At 41.7% G+C, this 17,725-nt stretch overlaps 1 protein-coding gene across 4 annotated transcripts in view; it reads right to left on the bottom strand.

Moving 5' to 3' along the window:
* The window catches only part of LOC147106105 (protein FAM118A-like), a 70,208-nt gene extending 52,856 nt beyond the window's left edge, over positions 1-17,352 (bottom strand). For 2 of the 4 annotated variants that reach the window (XM_086008874.1, XM_086008870.1), the window contains exons 1-3: positions 16,311-16,736; positions 11,715-11,771; positions 10,506-10,555 (exon numbers count right to left, since the gene is read on the bottom strand). In XM_086008874.1, coding sequence (XP_085865000.1) covers positions 10,506-10,555; positions 11,715-11,729 — 65 coding nt within the window. In that variant the 5' untranslated portion in view covers positions 11,730-11,771; positions 16,311-16,736. The other 2 variants (XM_086008873.1, XM_086008871.1) reach the window with 2 other exon arrangements.
* Positions 17,353-17,725: the final 373 nt, after the last annotated feature.

Below are 17,725 nucleotides of genomic sequence, written 5' to 3' on the forward strand. Positions count from 1 at the left end.
AAAGTTGCCGAAAATAATTACACCATGAAATTAAAACAAGTTTTCTTAATGCAAAAAAATGCTCCTGCCATTTGACCACAGTTTGTATATGTTAAAGCTACTTATATGCACCAATGTTTTGAAATGAAGCCAGTGAAAAAGCACATTGCTACAGTGCTAATTTTGCTTTTAGAAATTCGGATGTTCTGTGAAATCAGCAACAATTATGTAGCGCCTTTAACATTGAAAACAGCCCAAGACGCTTCACTAATGATGATTGGGAATATTACTGAGCCAGGAGCAGAGATAAGGAAATCGAATGGACGACTGACAAAATGCTAGATTTTGAAAACATATATATATATATAAAAATATATAAATAATATATAATATATATATATTTTTTTTTTTTAAAAGAGGTTGAGAGGCAAAAGGCTGAACTACCAATGGTGGGGCAAACAGGGGGAGGGGGCAGTTGGAAGGAATTAACAAAAATCCACAATCAGAGGAACGAAGCATTCAGGAGGGGCGATAGGGATGTAGGAGTTTTCAGGGATTAGTTCGAGCATAGCGATGGAGGGATTTATAGACCAGGTTGAGTATTTTCAATTTGATACACTGAGGGGCAGGGAGCTAATGGAAGTCAGTAAGGATGATTTGAGACTTAATGCAGAACAAAACATGAGTGGTCAGAGTTTTGTATTACAGAAGTAACGGTACAAAGTAATGGAACTAATTTTGAGGCCTTAGCACTGAATCAAAACCTACTTTTGTACCTACTGTTGATCCATCGTTACTAAAAGTATTATAGACTTAACACTACTACAAAAGAGGCATAATCAGACAAAAATGGACCACGAGCCAAAATAGATGTTAAGGAGTGACAAAAAGCTTAGGGGCTGATTTTAACTGTTCCTGCCGGACGGGAAAGGGGCAGCAGCGAGTCAGAAACCTGTTTTATACACTGCCCAAATTTGCATGGAAAATGGGCAGTCAACTCACTGCCACCTGTTTCCCACCCAGCAGGAACAGTTAAAATGGACCCCTTGGTCAAAGAGGTGGGTTTTAAAGGAGCAGAGGAAGGTGGCGAGGCAGAGCGGTTTAAGAAGGGAATTCCAGAGTATAGGGCTTAGATGACTGAAGGCACAACCGCCAATAGTGGGCAAGGGAAGTCCAAAATAGGGGCATTGAAGAACCGTGACGATGAGATACAATTTCCTCCAGTTGAAAGTCATTCAGCAGAAACCTGGCAGATGGGCAGCTAAAAAAAATTTTTTTTTTTTTTTTTTTAAATTAAAAAAAAATTTTAAAAATCGCCTTGGCTCTTACCTGTCTGAAAATTGCCATAATCGCAACATCTGCAATTTTAACCCGCTCTCCTGAGCAGGCAACAAGGACATGCGCCCAGAGCCAAAAAGATCCTTCTTTACATATGCATGTTGCATCCCGATGACATCATTGAGATCCGACTGTAATTTTAACTCAGGCCTGAGCGGGGAATCCATCTGGAGTTAAAATCAGGGCCATTGTCTTTGACCCCTGCCACAAACTTTGTACCCTTGCCACTGATTCTATCCCCCGTTCTGAGGTACATCAGGTTCAACCAGAATGGCCACAGTAAATAATAATTCTAATAGGTCTAAGAGCGATAAAAAAACAAGCCTGAAGGCTTTGTGTCTTAATGCGAGGAGCATTTGTAATAAGGTGGACGAATTGGCTGCGCAAATAGAGGTAAACAAATATGATTTGGTTGGGATTACGGAAACGTGGCTCAAGGATGGCCAAGACTGGGAACTCAACATCCAGGGGTATTCGATATTCAGGAAAGATAGGCAAAAAGGAAAGGGAGGTGGGGTAGCATTACTGGTTAAAGAAGGGATTAATACAATTGTAATGAAGGATATTAGCTCTGATGATGTGGAATCTGTATGGGTAGAATTGAGAAATACGAAGGGGAAAAAAACATTAGTGGGAGTGGTATATAGACCTCCCAACAGTAAGGCGGAGGTTGGGGATGGCATGAAAAGGGAAATTAAAGAAGCGTGCAATAAGGGCACAGCAGTCATCATGGGTGACTTTAATCTACATATAGATTGGGCCAACCAAATTAGTAACAATACTGTGGAGGAGGAATTCCTGGAGTGTTTACGGGATGGTTTCCTAGACCAATATGTTGAGGAACCAACCAGAGATCAGGCCATCTTAGACTGGGTATTATGTAACGAGAAAGGATTAATTAGCAATCTTGTTGTACGAGGCCCCTTGGGTCGGAGCGATCATAATATGATCGAATTCTTCATTAAGATGGAGAATGAAGTAGTTGACTCAGAGACTAGGGTCCTCAATTTAAATAAAGGAAACTACGATGGTCTGAGGAGCGAGTTGGGTAGGATTGATTGGGGAATGGCACTCAAAGGGTTGACGGTGGATAGGCAATGGCAAACATTCAAAGACCGAATGGATGAGCTACAGAATTTGTTCATCCCTGTTTGGCATAAAAATAAAACAAAAAAGGTGACTCAAGGCAGAAAGAGGGACGAGGTCCTGCAAGCAGAATATAGGGAGCTAGGAAATAAATTAAAAAGCAGGACCTCAAAAGGTAGTAATCTCAGAATTACTCCCAGTGCCACTTGCTAGATGCAGGAAGGATGTTCCCGAGGGTCGGGGAGTCCAGAACCAGGGGTCACAGTCTAAGGATAAGGGGTAAGCCATTTAGGACAGAGATGAGGGGGAATTTCTTCACCCAGAGAGTGGTGAACCTGTGGAATTCTCTACCACAGAAGGCAGTTGAGGCCAATCATTAAATATATTCAAGAAGGAGTTAGCTATATTTCTTAAGGCTAAAGGGATCAAGGGATATGGAGAGAAAGCAGGAACAGAGTACTGAATTTGGATGATCAGCCATGATCTCATTGAATGGCGGAGCAGGCTCGAGGGGCCGAATGGCCTACTCCTGCTCCTATCTTCTATGTCTATGTTTCTATGTTTCTAGCGAGAGCAGAAATAGGAGAATAGACCAGATGAATGCGTGGCTGGAGAGATGGTGTAGGAGGAAGGGATTTAAATTCCTGAGGCATTGGGACCAATTCCGGGGAAGGTGGGACCTGTACAAGCTGGGCGAGTTACACCTCGGCAGAAACGGGACCAACATCCTCGCAAGGGGGTTTGCTAGTGCTGTTGAAAAGGATTTAAACTAGTTTGTCAGGGGGCTGGGAACCTAAGTGTGGGCCCAAAACGGAGAGAAACAAAGCTGGAAGTGCAAGTTAGAAAAGTAGTCAGCAAAACTAGTAGGGAGCAGAAACAAAGGCCAACAGTAAAGAGGGTCAAAGTGCAGAAAAATATTAAACAGGCAAAGTTGAAGGCACTTTATTAAATGCACGCAGCATTCGCAACAAGGTGGATGAACTAATGGCACTAATAGAAGTAAATGGGTATGATGTAATTGCCATTACAGGAACATGGTTGCAGGGTAACCAAAGCTGGGAACTGAATGTTCCAGGGTACTCAACATTTAAGAAGAACAGACAAAAAAGGAAAAGGAGGTGGCGTAGCACTGTTAATAAGGGATGAGATCGGTACGGTAGAGATAAAAGATCTTGGCTTGGCAGATCGTGATGTAGAACTGGAATCAGTTTGGGTGGAGCTAAGAAACAGCAAAGGGTGGAAAACATTGGTGGGAGTTGTGTATAGGCCATCAAACATTAGTGGTAATGTGGGGCACAGTATCAATCAAGAGATTAGAAGTGCATGTAACAAGGGCAATATGGTAATCATGGGGGACATTAATCTACATTTGACTGGGCAAATCAAATTACCACTAATGGTGTGGAGGACGAATTATTGGAATGCATGCGAGATGGTTTCCTGGATCAGTATGTGGAGGAACCAACCAGGGAACAGGCTATTCTGGATCTGGTACTGTGTAATGAGAAAGGGCTAATCAATAATCTTGTGGTAAAGGGGCCTTTAGGGACAAGTGACCATAATATGATTGAATTTTACATTAAGTTTGAGAGTGATGTAGTCCAATCTGAAACTAAGGTCTTCAATCTAAACAGAGGAAACTACAAGGGTATGAGGGACAAGTTGGCCATGGTAGATTGGGAGACTGCACTAAAAGGTATGAAGGTAGACATACAATGGCTAACATTCAAGGAAATAATGCATAATTTGCAACAAACATATATTCCTCTAGGGCATAAAAACCCAAAAGGAAAAGTGATCCAGCCATGGCTAACAAAAGAAATTAACGCTAGTATTAAGTCAAAGGAGGAAGCTTATAAAGTTGCCAGAAAAAGCGGTCAGCCTGAGGATTGGGATCTTTTTAGAAATCAGCAAAGGGGGACCAAGAAATTAAAAAAGGGAAAATGGAATATGAGCACAAACTAGCAAAAAATATAAAAACGTATTGTAAAAGCTTCTATAGGTATGTGAAAAGGAAAAGACTGGCGAAAGTAAATGCAGGCCCTTTACAGTCAGAGACGGGAGAATTTATAATAGGGAAACATAGAAGATAGGAGCAGGAGTAGGAGTAGGCTATTCGGCCCCTCGAGCCTGCTCCGCCATTCAATGAGATCATGGCTGATCATCCAAATTCAGTACCCTGTCCCTGCTTTCTCCCCATATCCCTTGAACCCTTTAGCTTTAAGAAAGATATCCAACTCCTTCTTGAATATATTTAATGAATTGGCCTCTACTGCCTTCTGTGGTAGAGAATTCTACAGGTTCACCACTCTCTGGGTGAAGAAATTTCTCCTCATCTCTGTCCTAAATGGCTTACCCCTTATCCTTAGACTGTGACCCCTGGTTCTGGACTCCCCGACCATCAGGAACATCCTTCCTGCATCTAGTCTGTCCAGTCCTGTCAGAATTTTATAAGTTTCAATGAGATCCCCTCTCATTCTTCTAAACTCCAGTGAGTATAAGCCCAATCGACCCAATCTCTCCTCATACATCATTCCTGCCATCCCAGGTATCAGCCTGGTGAATCTTCGCTGCACTCCCTCCATGGCAAGAATGAGGAAATGGCAGAGAAATTAAATAAATACTTTGTTTCTGTCTTCACGGAGGAAGACACATAAAACCTCCCAAAAAACCTCCCGAGAAAACCAAGGGTGTGACGAGAATGAGGAACTTAAAGAAATTATTAGTAAAAAAAACAGTACTAGCAAAATTAATGGGACTAAAAGTCAATAAATTCCATGGACCAGATGACCTACATCCTAGGGTTTTGAAAGAGGTGGCCATTGGAATAGTGGACGCATTGGTTGTCATCTTCTAAAATTCTGGAACGGTTCCTGCAGATTTGAGGATAGCAAATGTAACTCCGCTATTTAAGAAAGGAGGGAAGAGAGAAAATGGGGAACTACAGACTTGTTAGCCTCACATCAGTAGTTGGGAAAATGCTGGAATCTATTATAAAGGATGCAATGACTGGGCACTTAGAAATTAATAGTAAGATTGGGCAGAGTCAACATGAATTTATGAAAGGGAAATCCTATTTGACAAACCTATTGGAGTTCTTTGAGAATGTAACTAGTGGAGTAGACAAAAGGGAACCGTTAGATGCGGTGTATCTGGATTTTCAGAAGGCTTTCGATAAGGATCCACACAAGAGGTTGGTGAACAAAATTAGAGCACATGGAATTGGGGGTAATATATTAGCATGGATTGAGAATTGGTTGACAGACAGAAAACAAAGAGTAGGAATAAACGGGTCTTTTTCAGGATGGCAGGCTGTGGCTAGTGGGGTACCGCAAGGATCGGTGCTTGGGCCCCAGCTATTCACAATCTATATCAATGATTTGGATGAGGGGACTAAATGTAACATTTCCAAATTTGCTGATGATACAAAGCTAGGTGGCAGTGTCAGTTGTGAAGAGGATGTGAAGAGGCTTCAAGGGGATCTCGACAGGTTCAGTGAGTGGGCGAGAACATGGCAGATGGAATAGAAGGTGGATAAATGTGAAGTTATCCACTTTGGTAGAAAAAACCAAAAGGCAGAGTATTTCCTAAATGGTGAAATTGGGGAATGCAGATGCTCAAAGGGACCTGGGTGTCCTTGTACATGAGTCACTAAAAGTGAATGTGCAGGTGCAGCAAGCCATTAGGAAGGCAAATAGTATGCTGGCCTTCATTACAAGAGGATTTGAGTACAGGAGTAAAGAAGTCTTACTCCAATTATATAGGGCCTTGGTGAGACCACACCTGGAGTACTGTGTACAATTTTGGTCTCCTTACCTAAGGAAGGATATACTTGCCATAGAGGGAGTGCAACGAAGGTTCACGAGATTGATTCCTGGGATGGCGGGACTGTCGTATGAGAAGAGATTGAGTAAACTAGGCCTGTATTCTCTTGAATTCAGAAGAATGAGAGGGGATCACATTGAAGCATACAAAATTATTACTGGGCTTGATAGGATGGATGCTGAGATAATGTTTCCCTTGGCTGGGGAGTCTAGAACCAGAGGTCACAGCCTCAAGATAAAGGGTAGGCCATTCAGGACTGAGATAAGAAGAAATTTCTTCACACAGAGGGTGGTGAATTTTTGGAATTCTCTACCCCAGAGAGCTGTGGAGGCTCAGTCATTGAGTATATTCAAAACAGAAGTCGATAGATTTCTGACTAGTAAGGGCATCAAGGGATATGGCGATAGGGCCAGTGAATGGAATTGAAGCAGATCAGCCATGATCTCATTGAATGGCGGAGCAGGCTCAAAGGGCCGAATGGCCTACTCCTGCTCCTATTTCTTATGTTCTTATGTCCTTGCTGACCTACATTAGCTCCCTGTCCCCCAAAACATCAAATGTGAAATCCTCATCCTCAAATCACAAACTAGGGATAAGAAAGAACATTCGACCCATCTTAATTCATCCATCCAGAAAGAACATTTATCCCTCAGTCAACATCACTGAAACAGATTATCTGATCATTATCACATTGCTGTTTGTGGGACCTTGCTGTGTGCAAAATGGCTAACGCGTTTCCTATATTAAAATAATGACTACACTTCAAATTGGCTGTAAAGCTTTGAGACGTCCTGGAGGTAGTGAAAGGTGTTACATAAAAGCAAGTCTTCATTTTTTCTTTTAAGGGACCCCAGTTTGAAACCTATGATGTATAATATAATGTACATATATTAAACACTGATATTTTCTAATATTCAGCAGGATTTCAGTTTTTATCATATGGTTATCAAGTACACAATATCCAGACAGTCCTCTCCTGAGCTGGCAATACCAGGACAGCTGTCCATTTAAACAAGCTTCAGAATATTTGTGATGCGTGCATGGCTAATTCCAAACCTAACTGCAAAAACAAACCCAGTAATTGATTATTGGATTTCACATAACTTATGTTAGAAGACAGGGTTGCTTTAAACGTGAGGGGCTATAAAATCATTTTAAGGATAGTATGATTTAAAAACTAGTCCTCTTAATACAAAATGACTTAAAATATTTATATACTGTAGTGCCTTTCACGATCTCAGAACATCCCAAAGCATATTACAGCCAATTGTGTTTTTGAAATGTTCTAATATAGGAAACGCAGCAGCCAATTTGCACACAAGGTCCCACAAACAGCAATGTGATAATAACAAGATCATGTGTGTTCGTAATGTTGGTTCAAGGATAAATGTGGCCGAGATCCCGGGGAGAACGCCCCTGCTCTTCTACGAAATCATGCCATGGAACCTCTTAAGTCTACCTGAGGGGGCAGACGGTTTAACGTCTCATTGAAAAAGACAGCACCCTCCGATAGTGCAACACTCCCTTAGTACTGCACTGGAGTGTCAGCCTAGATTATGTGCTCAAGTCTCTGGGGCTTGAACCCACAATCTTCGGACTCCGAGGCGAGAGTGCTACCACATGAGCCATGGATGATAATTCACATTTTAGCACTAAATTCCTACTTTGCTATGTTATATTGATGCTTAATTTAAATGTCTGGATCTCATCTGACATGTACATTTTAACAGGGCAGCCTCAAAATAGTAAGAATAGGTTTGTAAGCTGCTTACCAATCAATTTTTCATTGATATGGGAGATTGTGCTCTCCTCCCCACTATCCCTCAAACCAAACAACTGCTTTGGGGCATTTCATGTAAAAGACCAGAGTATATCAGTATTCATATAACAATGTCTCCTATTTACTGCTGGGGAGAAGGAATAATTTTCCAAAGCCACACCACTTATAAAGAGCCTCATCATCAGAAATTTTAGCATGTACTACACATGAATTTCTGAACATTTAAGTGAAGTCAGAAAAATTGTGGATAGTGCACACCCACATTTCCGATATGTGCTTCCAGCAGGGGCGGGAGCATATAAATTATCCATATAAAAAGTGCACCCACATCTTTCTTCCCGCATCCTCACACTCAAAGGCAAGAATAAAATGCAGGCACTTGCCTCCAAACTCCCTCAGTAATTTGGCAAAGTTCTTGAAAATCTTTGGCATCACGTCACTGTCATTTTCAATAATTAATCTGACATGTACACAAAATTTGTATCGCTCCCCTGGGTGACATAAGAAATAGGAGCAGGAATAGGCCACTTGACCCCTCGAGCCTGCTCCGCCATTCAATAAGATCATGGCTGATCTTGGGCTCAAAGCCACTTCCCCGCCCGCTCCCCATAACCTTTCACTCCCTTATCTTGCAAAAATCTGACTATCTCCACCTTAAATGTATTTAATGCCCCAGCCTCCACAGCTCTCTAGGGCAGAGAATTCCACAGATTTACGACCCTCAGAGAAGAAATTCCTCCTCATCTCCATTCTAAAAGGGCGACCCTTTATTCTAAAATTGTGCCCCCAAGTTCTAGATTTCCCCACGAGGGGAAACATCCTCTCTGCATCTACCCTGTCGAGCCCCCTCAGTATCTTATATGTTTCAATAAGATCACCTCTCATTCTTCTAAATTCCAATGAGTACAGGCCCAGCCTGCTCAATCTTTCCTCATAAGTCAACCCCCTCATCTCTGGAATTAACCTAGTGAATCGTCTCTGAACTGCCTCCAACGCAAGTATATCCTTTCTTAAAGACCAAAACTGTACGCAATACTCAAGGTGTGGTCTCACCAATACCCTGTACAGTTGTAGCAGGACATCCCTGTTTTTATACTCCAACCCCTTTGAAATAAAGGCCAACATTCCATTTGCCTTTTTGATTACTTGCTGTACCTGCACGCTAACTTTTTGTGTTTCATGCACAAGGACCCCCCCAGGTCCCTCTGAACTGCAGCATTTTGTAATCGCTCTCCATTTAAATAATAATTTGCTTTTTTATTTTTCCTGCCAAAGTGGATAACCTCGCACTCTCACATTGTACTCCATCTGCCAAATGTTTGCCCACTCACTTAGCCTGTCTATATCCCTTTGCAGATTCTTTGAGTCCTCTGCACAACTTACTTTCCCACCCATCTTTGTATCATCCGCAAACTTGACTACATTAATAACTTGGATGAAGGGACCGAGTGTAATGTAGATTGTAAATAGTTGAGGCCGCAGCTCCAATCCCTGTGGCACCCCACTAGTAACCGTTTGCCAACCGGAAAATTACCCATTTATCCAGACTCTCTGCTTTCTGTTAGTTAGCCAATTCTCTATCCACGCTAATATATTACCCCCAATTCCGTGAGCTCTTATCTTATGCAGTAACCTTTTATGTGGCACCTTATCAAATGCCTTCTGGAAATCCAAATCCACATTGTGGTATATTTCAAAAAAAAAAAAAAAAAAATCTGACTTAATGAGCAAAAACTTATACACCAAGTGGCAAAGATTTCAGATTTCCACTATATACCATTTACAACAAAGGGAAATCTTACCAAATGATCAAATAATACAAAATCAATAATTCTCCCATATCTCTCCACTGCTAAAGCTGCCTCCAAGAAGTTCAACTCCATCTTTAAAACTTTACCTCAAAAATTAAATCTCCATCAAGTCTCAGGTCATTGACTTGAATACTATGCACATTTAAGGAGGTACTTGCAACACCTCTCAAACACTCCAGCATAGGATACAACAAAAGCCTGCCATCTGATAAATGATCCTTTTTTATATTTAGCCTTCAACCTCTCTCGGTTGGAACCTTTGGTAGAGAGTCGTAGAATGCATTCTTGTCTTTGTCAATGTTATGCATAGTGCTACGGTCAGCACTCCTGGCTTTTTTTGTCATCATCTTCCCAAACTGCAAATGCATTGTCATGTGTGCTCTTCTTTCTCCTGCACCCTCAATTTATTGAAGTTAAGATTTATTTTGCTGTTTCCTAATCCACCTCATTATTTCCAGCACCTAAAATCCTTGATCTTCTACAGGTTTTAAAAATCTAAATTAGGCATCATCTGATCATTACATTCTTGTCTTCTTTTCTTATCTTTTAAACCTTAGAAATGCCTCGCACTGCAGGCCTTGGCTACTTCATCCAAGTGTATCAATTTTAAAAAACCTCCTCCTTTGGACCAGCCACATCAGTCCTTACACCGTCTATCACATTTATGTCCACTGTCGGTTATTTACCTGGACTTGTGCTCAATGTTTCGAGAAGGGTTAACTAAATCCATGTGTACCTAAAAGACAAAAACGTATGTGAACAAAAACTATCAATGCCAAGATAACCCACTATCAGTCTTGTTTAATAATACATGCAAATGAATGTTTATAGACCCATTTAAAGTTATAGCTGAGACAAACAGTATTTCAATTAAATCTCAGACATAATACGGAATACTGACAACAGAACCGGGAACATAACAATCAGGTGGACAGAAGTCAATAAAAATTTCAACATACTGTACATACACAAAGGAAACAAGTTCTTTACGGTTTCTTCAAGGATAATAAGGAAACGCACTTTTTACAGTAGATATTACAGTGCTGTTCTTCTACAAGCACATTAGGGGTCTGTACAGGACCAGTAATTTCTGCCCTTACATTACACAGCTTAACAGTTCCAATGTTGGGAGCAAACATTTGATAAACTGCTGTCTTGGCTTTATACTCCCTGGTCTATCATACAACAAGACAGATCAGTAGAGAAAGATGTATTTTTCGTGCCAAATATAAAAGGCTAATACCGCATCCTGGAGAGGTAGCAAATCCCAGTCAACAACAGCTTACATTTCTATTGCATTCATCGCATACAGAGATGTCTCAGAGAACTTAACATGACAGGAAAACTTGGCTTCTTGCAGATCTATTTAATTCATTCAACTTTGCTTTATTTTCCTGTTATTCCTGCTGCGATCAATTAATTTTTAGGCAGTAATTCCTCCAGTTTATTCATTTTTTCTAACTTTTTTTGCAGTTATGATTTCAAAGCCGATACAGGCATTCTTTATTTCTGCGCAATTATCCACGAGAGCATCTGCACATTAGTTTCCCCTCTTGTTTTTTTTCTATGTATCTATATCTTGTGACTTTTAAGGATTCCCAGTACCGGAGTTTAAATTCTGCTCAATTAGTCACTTTCCCTTTTTTTCCCCCTCCCCAATTTAACTTTTCAGCCAGCTATTTTGGTGCATCTAGTCAACTGGAACAATGTAATGCTCCATAGTGAACCCGAGAGTCCTGCCTGTACTCATCACTTTAACCCAAGGGTGGACATATAGAGCAAAATCCTGAAGCTCTGGAGCAAAATGTTTGGTCAAATATTTTGTAAGCCCACCTTCACATGCTACTCATTTGTACAAAAAGACCATTCTTGACAGTAATAGACATAAAACTCACTTTGTCCTTGTACATGTGTCGGTGGTTCTCCGTTTGTCTCTATTCACTTCTCTCTCCCTGTGTGAAATTCACAAGATAATTATGGATGAGGAAGGTCATTCAGCCCATCTCGATTCATCTATCCAAAAAGATCACATCATCCCAGTGTAGCATTCAACTGTTTGTCAAATGATTCCAGGGTATTTGCCTTCATTACTCTATCTTGAAGTTTATTCCACATGCTGATCTCTCTGAGAAGAATTTCCTAATATCGGTCTTAAAAGTATGCTTCTCTAGCTTGAACCTTTTACTGAGTTTCTGAATCCAGCTCACTTATGCAAATTAGAACCAGTAGTGGTTTAGCACTGATGGGCCCCGAGATGCCTCATTCAGTACTCGCCCCTCCCTCCCTCATTTCAGACATAACTCCTCTAATGAGTAGTTGCTCTTTCCTACTTTGTAACCAGTTCCTTATCTATTCCCAGGGTTTACACTGAATCTCCACAGCTTCAAGTTTAATTAACAGCTGTGTGTGGAACTTTGTCAAACGTCTTTTGGAAAGTTGAGGTACACTACATCAAAGGGTTTACCACAATCCACCTTCTCAAAGAAGTTAGTCAGGCAGGATCTTCCTCTTTGTATTGATGCTGACTGTTGTTGATTAGGTTATTATTGTGCAGAATATCCTCACATTTACTCCTAATAATAGATTTCAGTATTTTACATGGAATGGAAGTAGACTAATGAATCTCTAGTTGCCGGTGTCTGCTTTGTCACCCTTTCGGAATATGCATACTGCATCAGCCCGTTTCCAATCTTTTGGCGCCTCCTTCGTGTCCACTGACTCCCTCATAATGATTATCAATGCCACTCAATTTTTTTTTCTCGTCCCTTTCAGCACTCTGGGATAAATACGATATCTCTTTGAGGATTTGTTTTGAGCCCGATTAGCCTGTCTAGGATTTCCAAATAACAAAGTCATTGATTTTACTTGGGATATCTTTGTTAGTGGGGGGCATGTCTTCCTTGTGAATACTGGGCTGAAGCAGTCATTCAAATATTTGTGCTCATGCAAAATAATTTAGGATACAAATCTAATAAACATTGCTGATCATCAATGATCTCAGACCACTCCTCCAATATTAAAATCCTCCCAGTTTGTGCATTCAGTGTCAGAAGATAATTTGATGTATACTCATATTCTTTCAATACTACCACTATCCCCACCATCACAGACGCCAAGCAGCTAAGTGTGCTGAAAACCAAAGGCTAGGGGCCCAGACAACAACCCGGTTGAACTGCTGAAAATATTCGTACCAGAGCTAGCCACCCATCCTAGCCAAGCTGTTCCAATGCAGCTGTGACACTGTTATCTACCCGATAACGTGGAAGATTTCCCAGGTATGGCCTATCCAGAAAAAAAGAGATAAATCTTACCATATCAGACACCTTCCAATCATTGGCAAAGTGATGGAAAGAGTTATCAAGCAACACCTACTCACCAATAACCTGTACACTGACATCAGTTCAAGTTCCACTCAGCTCCAGACCTGGGCTCAGTCAGACAAAGATGCGCTGGAATTCAGCATTTGCAGAGGCAAGAGTAATTGCCCTGGACATCAAGATAATATTCAGCTGAGTATGGTACCAATGAGCCATAGCAAAATTGAGGTCAATGGGGCTCAACAGGGAAACCCTCCAGTAGCTGGATTCACATCCAACAGACAGGAAGATAATTGTGACTGTCAGACACCAATCATTGCAGTCCAAGAACGTCACTGCAGAATTCCTCAGGGAAATGGCCTTGGCCCAAGCATCTTCAACTGCTTCCTCAATGACCTTCCTTCCGTCAAAAGTTCAGGATTGGGGCTGCTCATTGACAATTTTACAGCATTCAACTCCATGCACGACTCTTCCAATAATGAAGCAACTTATGTCAGCCAACATGACCTGGACAACAGCAGGGTTTGGGCTGACACGTGACAGATAACACTGACACCACACAAGTGCCAGGCAATGACCATTTCCAACAAAATAATGCCCAATCAACTCTCCCAAACCTTCAATGGCATCACCATTGCCAAGTTCCAGTGTTCAGAAGTTTAAGCGAATGTGCTATATCAGCACTGTGGCTACAAGAACAGTGCTGAGGCTGTGTATTCTTTGAAAAGTAACTCAGCTTCTGACCCCTCAAAGCCTGGTCATCATCTACAAAATTCAAGTCAAGAGTGAGATGAAATACTCACCACTCGTCTGGATGCCGCAACAACACTCAAGAAGCTCGCTACCTTGCAGAACAAAGCAATCTGCATGATTGGTAGCCTGCCACTTGACTCAATATACACCCCCTCCACCACTGGCACACTGTGATGGCAGTATGTATAGCTACTGCGTAAACTCACTAAACTTCTACAACAGAGAAGGACAAGGGCAGCAATTTAATGGGAACACCATCACTTCCAAATTCCCTTCCAAGTCATACACCAATCTGACTTGAACATAATATTATTGCTCCTTTATTATCACTGGGTCAAAAATCCTGGAATTCACTACCTAACACCACCATCATAGCAGCGCCATCACCACAAGGATGACAGCAGTTCAAGAAGGTGGTTCTCAGGGCAATTAGGGATGGGCAATAAATGCAGCCTTGCCAACATCCTGAGAACAAATTAAAAACATATCATGATGCCATTTTTGAATAAGAACTGGCCAAGGGAAGGAAGAGCCAGCTGGCATGCATGTTTCCCGCTCTAATTCTTCAAAAGTAATGAAAATAAAGTTTTCAAGGTGATTAATTATATATATTAAAATAACATTGAAGAAAATATGGATTTTCTAAAATAACAAACTGTAGCTCCCTTTAGGTAAATCCTTAGTTACTAGCCAGTTATTTACTGGCCCTATAAACAGTAATTAATTGACCATCTGGGACTGGAGTAGAAATAAGACCAGCAAAATGAAATTTGAAGAGTAGAGATAAACGAACATGGTTGAGCACTGCAAGAGACAGCAGGCGATCTGAATATTTAGTTTGAAAACTCACTATTACACATACTGTAATTGGTTACAAGAAATACTTCAACAGATTTGACCCATAACCATCCAACTCAGGCAGATTTTCTACCACTGAGCCAAGGCTCACTCCTTTTTTTTTGCTCCATTGGAAGGATTTAAATACAGCCAGGAAATCTGCTGACAGGAAATAAATGTATGGCACCCCTGTGTTTTAAAGCTCATGGAGACAACTGCATTAGAGCAATATTCACAAGATTTTGTTTGCTGATAAAAAGGTTATTATAAATAAGAATATAAGAAATAGGAGCAGGAGTAGGCCATTTAGCCCCTCGAGCCTGCTCCGCCATTCAATAAGATCATGGCTGATCTGATCTTGGCCTCAACTCCACTTTCCTGCTCACTCCCCATAACCCTTGACTCCCCTACGGTTCAAAAATCTGTCTATCTCCATCTTAAATATATTCAATGATGATGATCCAGCCTCCACAGCTCTCTGGGGTAGAGAATTCCAAAAATTCACGACCCTCAGAAGAAATTCCTCCTCATCTCCGTTTTAAATGGGCGAGCCCTTATTCTGAAACTATGCCCCCAGTTCTAGATTCCCCCATGAGGGCAAACAAAATCTTGTGAATATTGCTCAAATGCAGTAGTCTCCAAGTGCTTTAAAACACAGGAGTGCCGTGCATTTATTTCCTGTCAGCAGATTCCCTGGCTGTATTTAAATCCTTCCAATGGAGCAACAAAAAAGAGTGAGCCTTGGCTCAGTGGTAGAAAATCTGCCCGAGTCGGATGGTTATGGGTTCAAGCCCCACTCGAGAGTGCTTTAACACGTGCGGAGAAGTTGGTTGTCTTACACTATTAGAGTATTATGAAAAGGGGAGTTGTTACTGGAAGTTCTGTAAAATAAATGTCCTGTAAATTAGTGTAGGTGTGAAATTTCTACATGATACCCTCTTAAACAAGTATTGTACAAAAGTTTCATACATCCTTACAAACTTGGATTGTGTCTGGAGGGAGCATTTAAGCTACAGTGAAGTACTATAGGATTGTCACTGGTGGGAGGAAGGGAAAAGACCAATTTTAGATCAGGAATCAGCACACATAAGCGCATATTTGCACGTTATGGCACATTGGTTTTAAACAGTCTTTGCTATGGTAGTATAGGTACTGATACATGAAATAACTCTCATGGCAATACTGAAGAGCATTTCATTCAATACGGGTACAGAATAGGAACAGTCAGAAGGTACCAATGGAAGGGAAGTAAAACTTTCCCACGTCAGCTGCCAAGGGCAGATGGATCAAAGACTTTTACGTCCACTTAAAAAGAGCAAAAACATGGAAATAATCTGGGGGGGGGACGTTTATTCTACAATAAACTTAACTGAAAAGTTTTAGAACTGGTAAAATACTATTCAGCTCAAAACATTTAAAATGGCACATTTTGAACATTACTGCAGCCAAAATCGTTTACAATTACGCGAAGGAACATCTCAAAACAGAATTATCTACCTGCTCTATCGGCTATGATAAAGAGGCCTGAGTCTAAAGACATTTAAGCCTGTTTTTGTATTTATCCAAAAAATATATAATTCTTACCTGCATTTGTTTCCTTCCCCCCCAAGGAATTTGTGTAAACTCAGATGGAGGAAGGAGATGGGGGGGGGGGAGCTGAGAAAACAATTGTAAAACCCTGTCTTTCCCTTCCCCTATTCCTCCACTAGAGAAACTATCAAATATTGCCAACAAAATTAACAAACGGAAAAATAAATGTGTGTTTTTGTTTTGCTATAAAGCCGGTGTGGATGGACAGCGCCGGCTGTGCGCGGTGTTTGACGGCCGGCCGGCTCTTGTCCCGCGGCCGCTCTGCTTTCTCTCGCCCTCTGCTTTCGCTCGAGCGCCAGCGGTTGCTTCTCCCCGAGCGCGAGATCCAAGACAACAGCCAGCGTCACTCTGTCGCGCGGGGTTTCTTTCAAATCATCTCCGATTCTTCTCAGTTGAATCGCCACACGGACCCGAGCGAGTGCTCACCCCAAACCTGTCCGCCTAAAATCCTCCTCCTCCTCGACCCGCACAAGTACATGGAACGAAAAACAAAGGTTCCGCCGCTTCTCTGCCAACCTTTCAACAGAAAGCTTCAGTTAAAAAGGGTGAGAGGTTACTGCGGTGACACCGTTCTTCTTCATCTGGCTCGTTTCACCCAATCCAAACTACATAGAATCGTAGAAATGTACAGCACAGAAGGAGGCCATTCGACCCATCCTGACAAAGAGATATCCACCCTAATACCACTTTCCAGCACTTGGTCCCTAGCCTTATGGCACTTCAAGTGCTTATCTGTTGTGGTTGATAAGGACTCAGTGGAGACTTCGGTACGGTACAACGATCGCTTTATTCAAGTGCACACAGGGAGAATTCTCTCTTCCAGCAAGGTCGAGAGAATTCTGATTCTACAGCAAGCAACAGCTGCTTTATGCTCAAAAACCGCAAGAATGAACGTTATTTTGCAGGTATACCTCTTAGAAAAACCGCAAACATAGTTCCTCCGCTTTCGACGTTCCACATTCAACCGATCATCTTCCGCCACCTCCAGCGTGATCCCACCACCAAACACATCTTCCCCTCACCTCCCCTTTCAGCATTCCGAAGGGACCACTCCCTCCGCGACACCCTGGTCCACTCCTCTATCACCCCCAACACCCCTTCGCCTGGCACCTTCCCGTGCAAGCGCAGGAGATGCAGCACCTGCCCTTTTTTTACCTCCTCCCTTCCCACTGTCCAGGGCCCCAAACGCCCCTTCCAGGTGAAACAGCAATTTACTTGTGAAAGGGTTAAAAGGGAGAAAGGGGCTCATTAGCTAAAAATAAGGGAATGAAGGAACCGAGCATACATCCAACCATATAAAGAGTTGTTTTGTACATGTCCCAGAGGGAAGTATGGTGTAATGTGGTCAAATGGTCAAACTGTCAGTAAGTAAGGTACACAAACCGTTAGTTACTAATTAAGGAATGAGG

This window comes from Somniosus microcephalus, chromosome 16 (assembly GCF_052327205.1).
Source record: "Somniosus microcephalus isolate GS21.2 chromosome 16, FLI_Smic_1.0, whole genome shotgun sequence".
Taxonomy (NCBI): domain Eukaryota; kingdom Metazoa; phylum Chordata; class Chondrichthyes; order Squaliformes; family Somniosidae; genus Somniosus; species Somniosus microcephalus.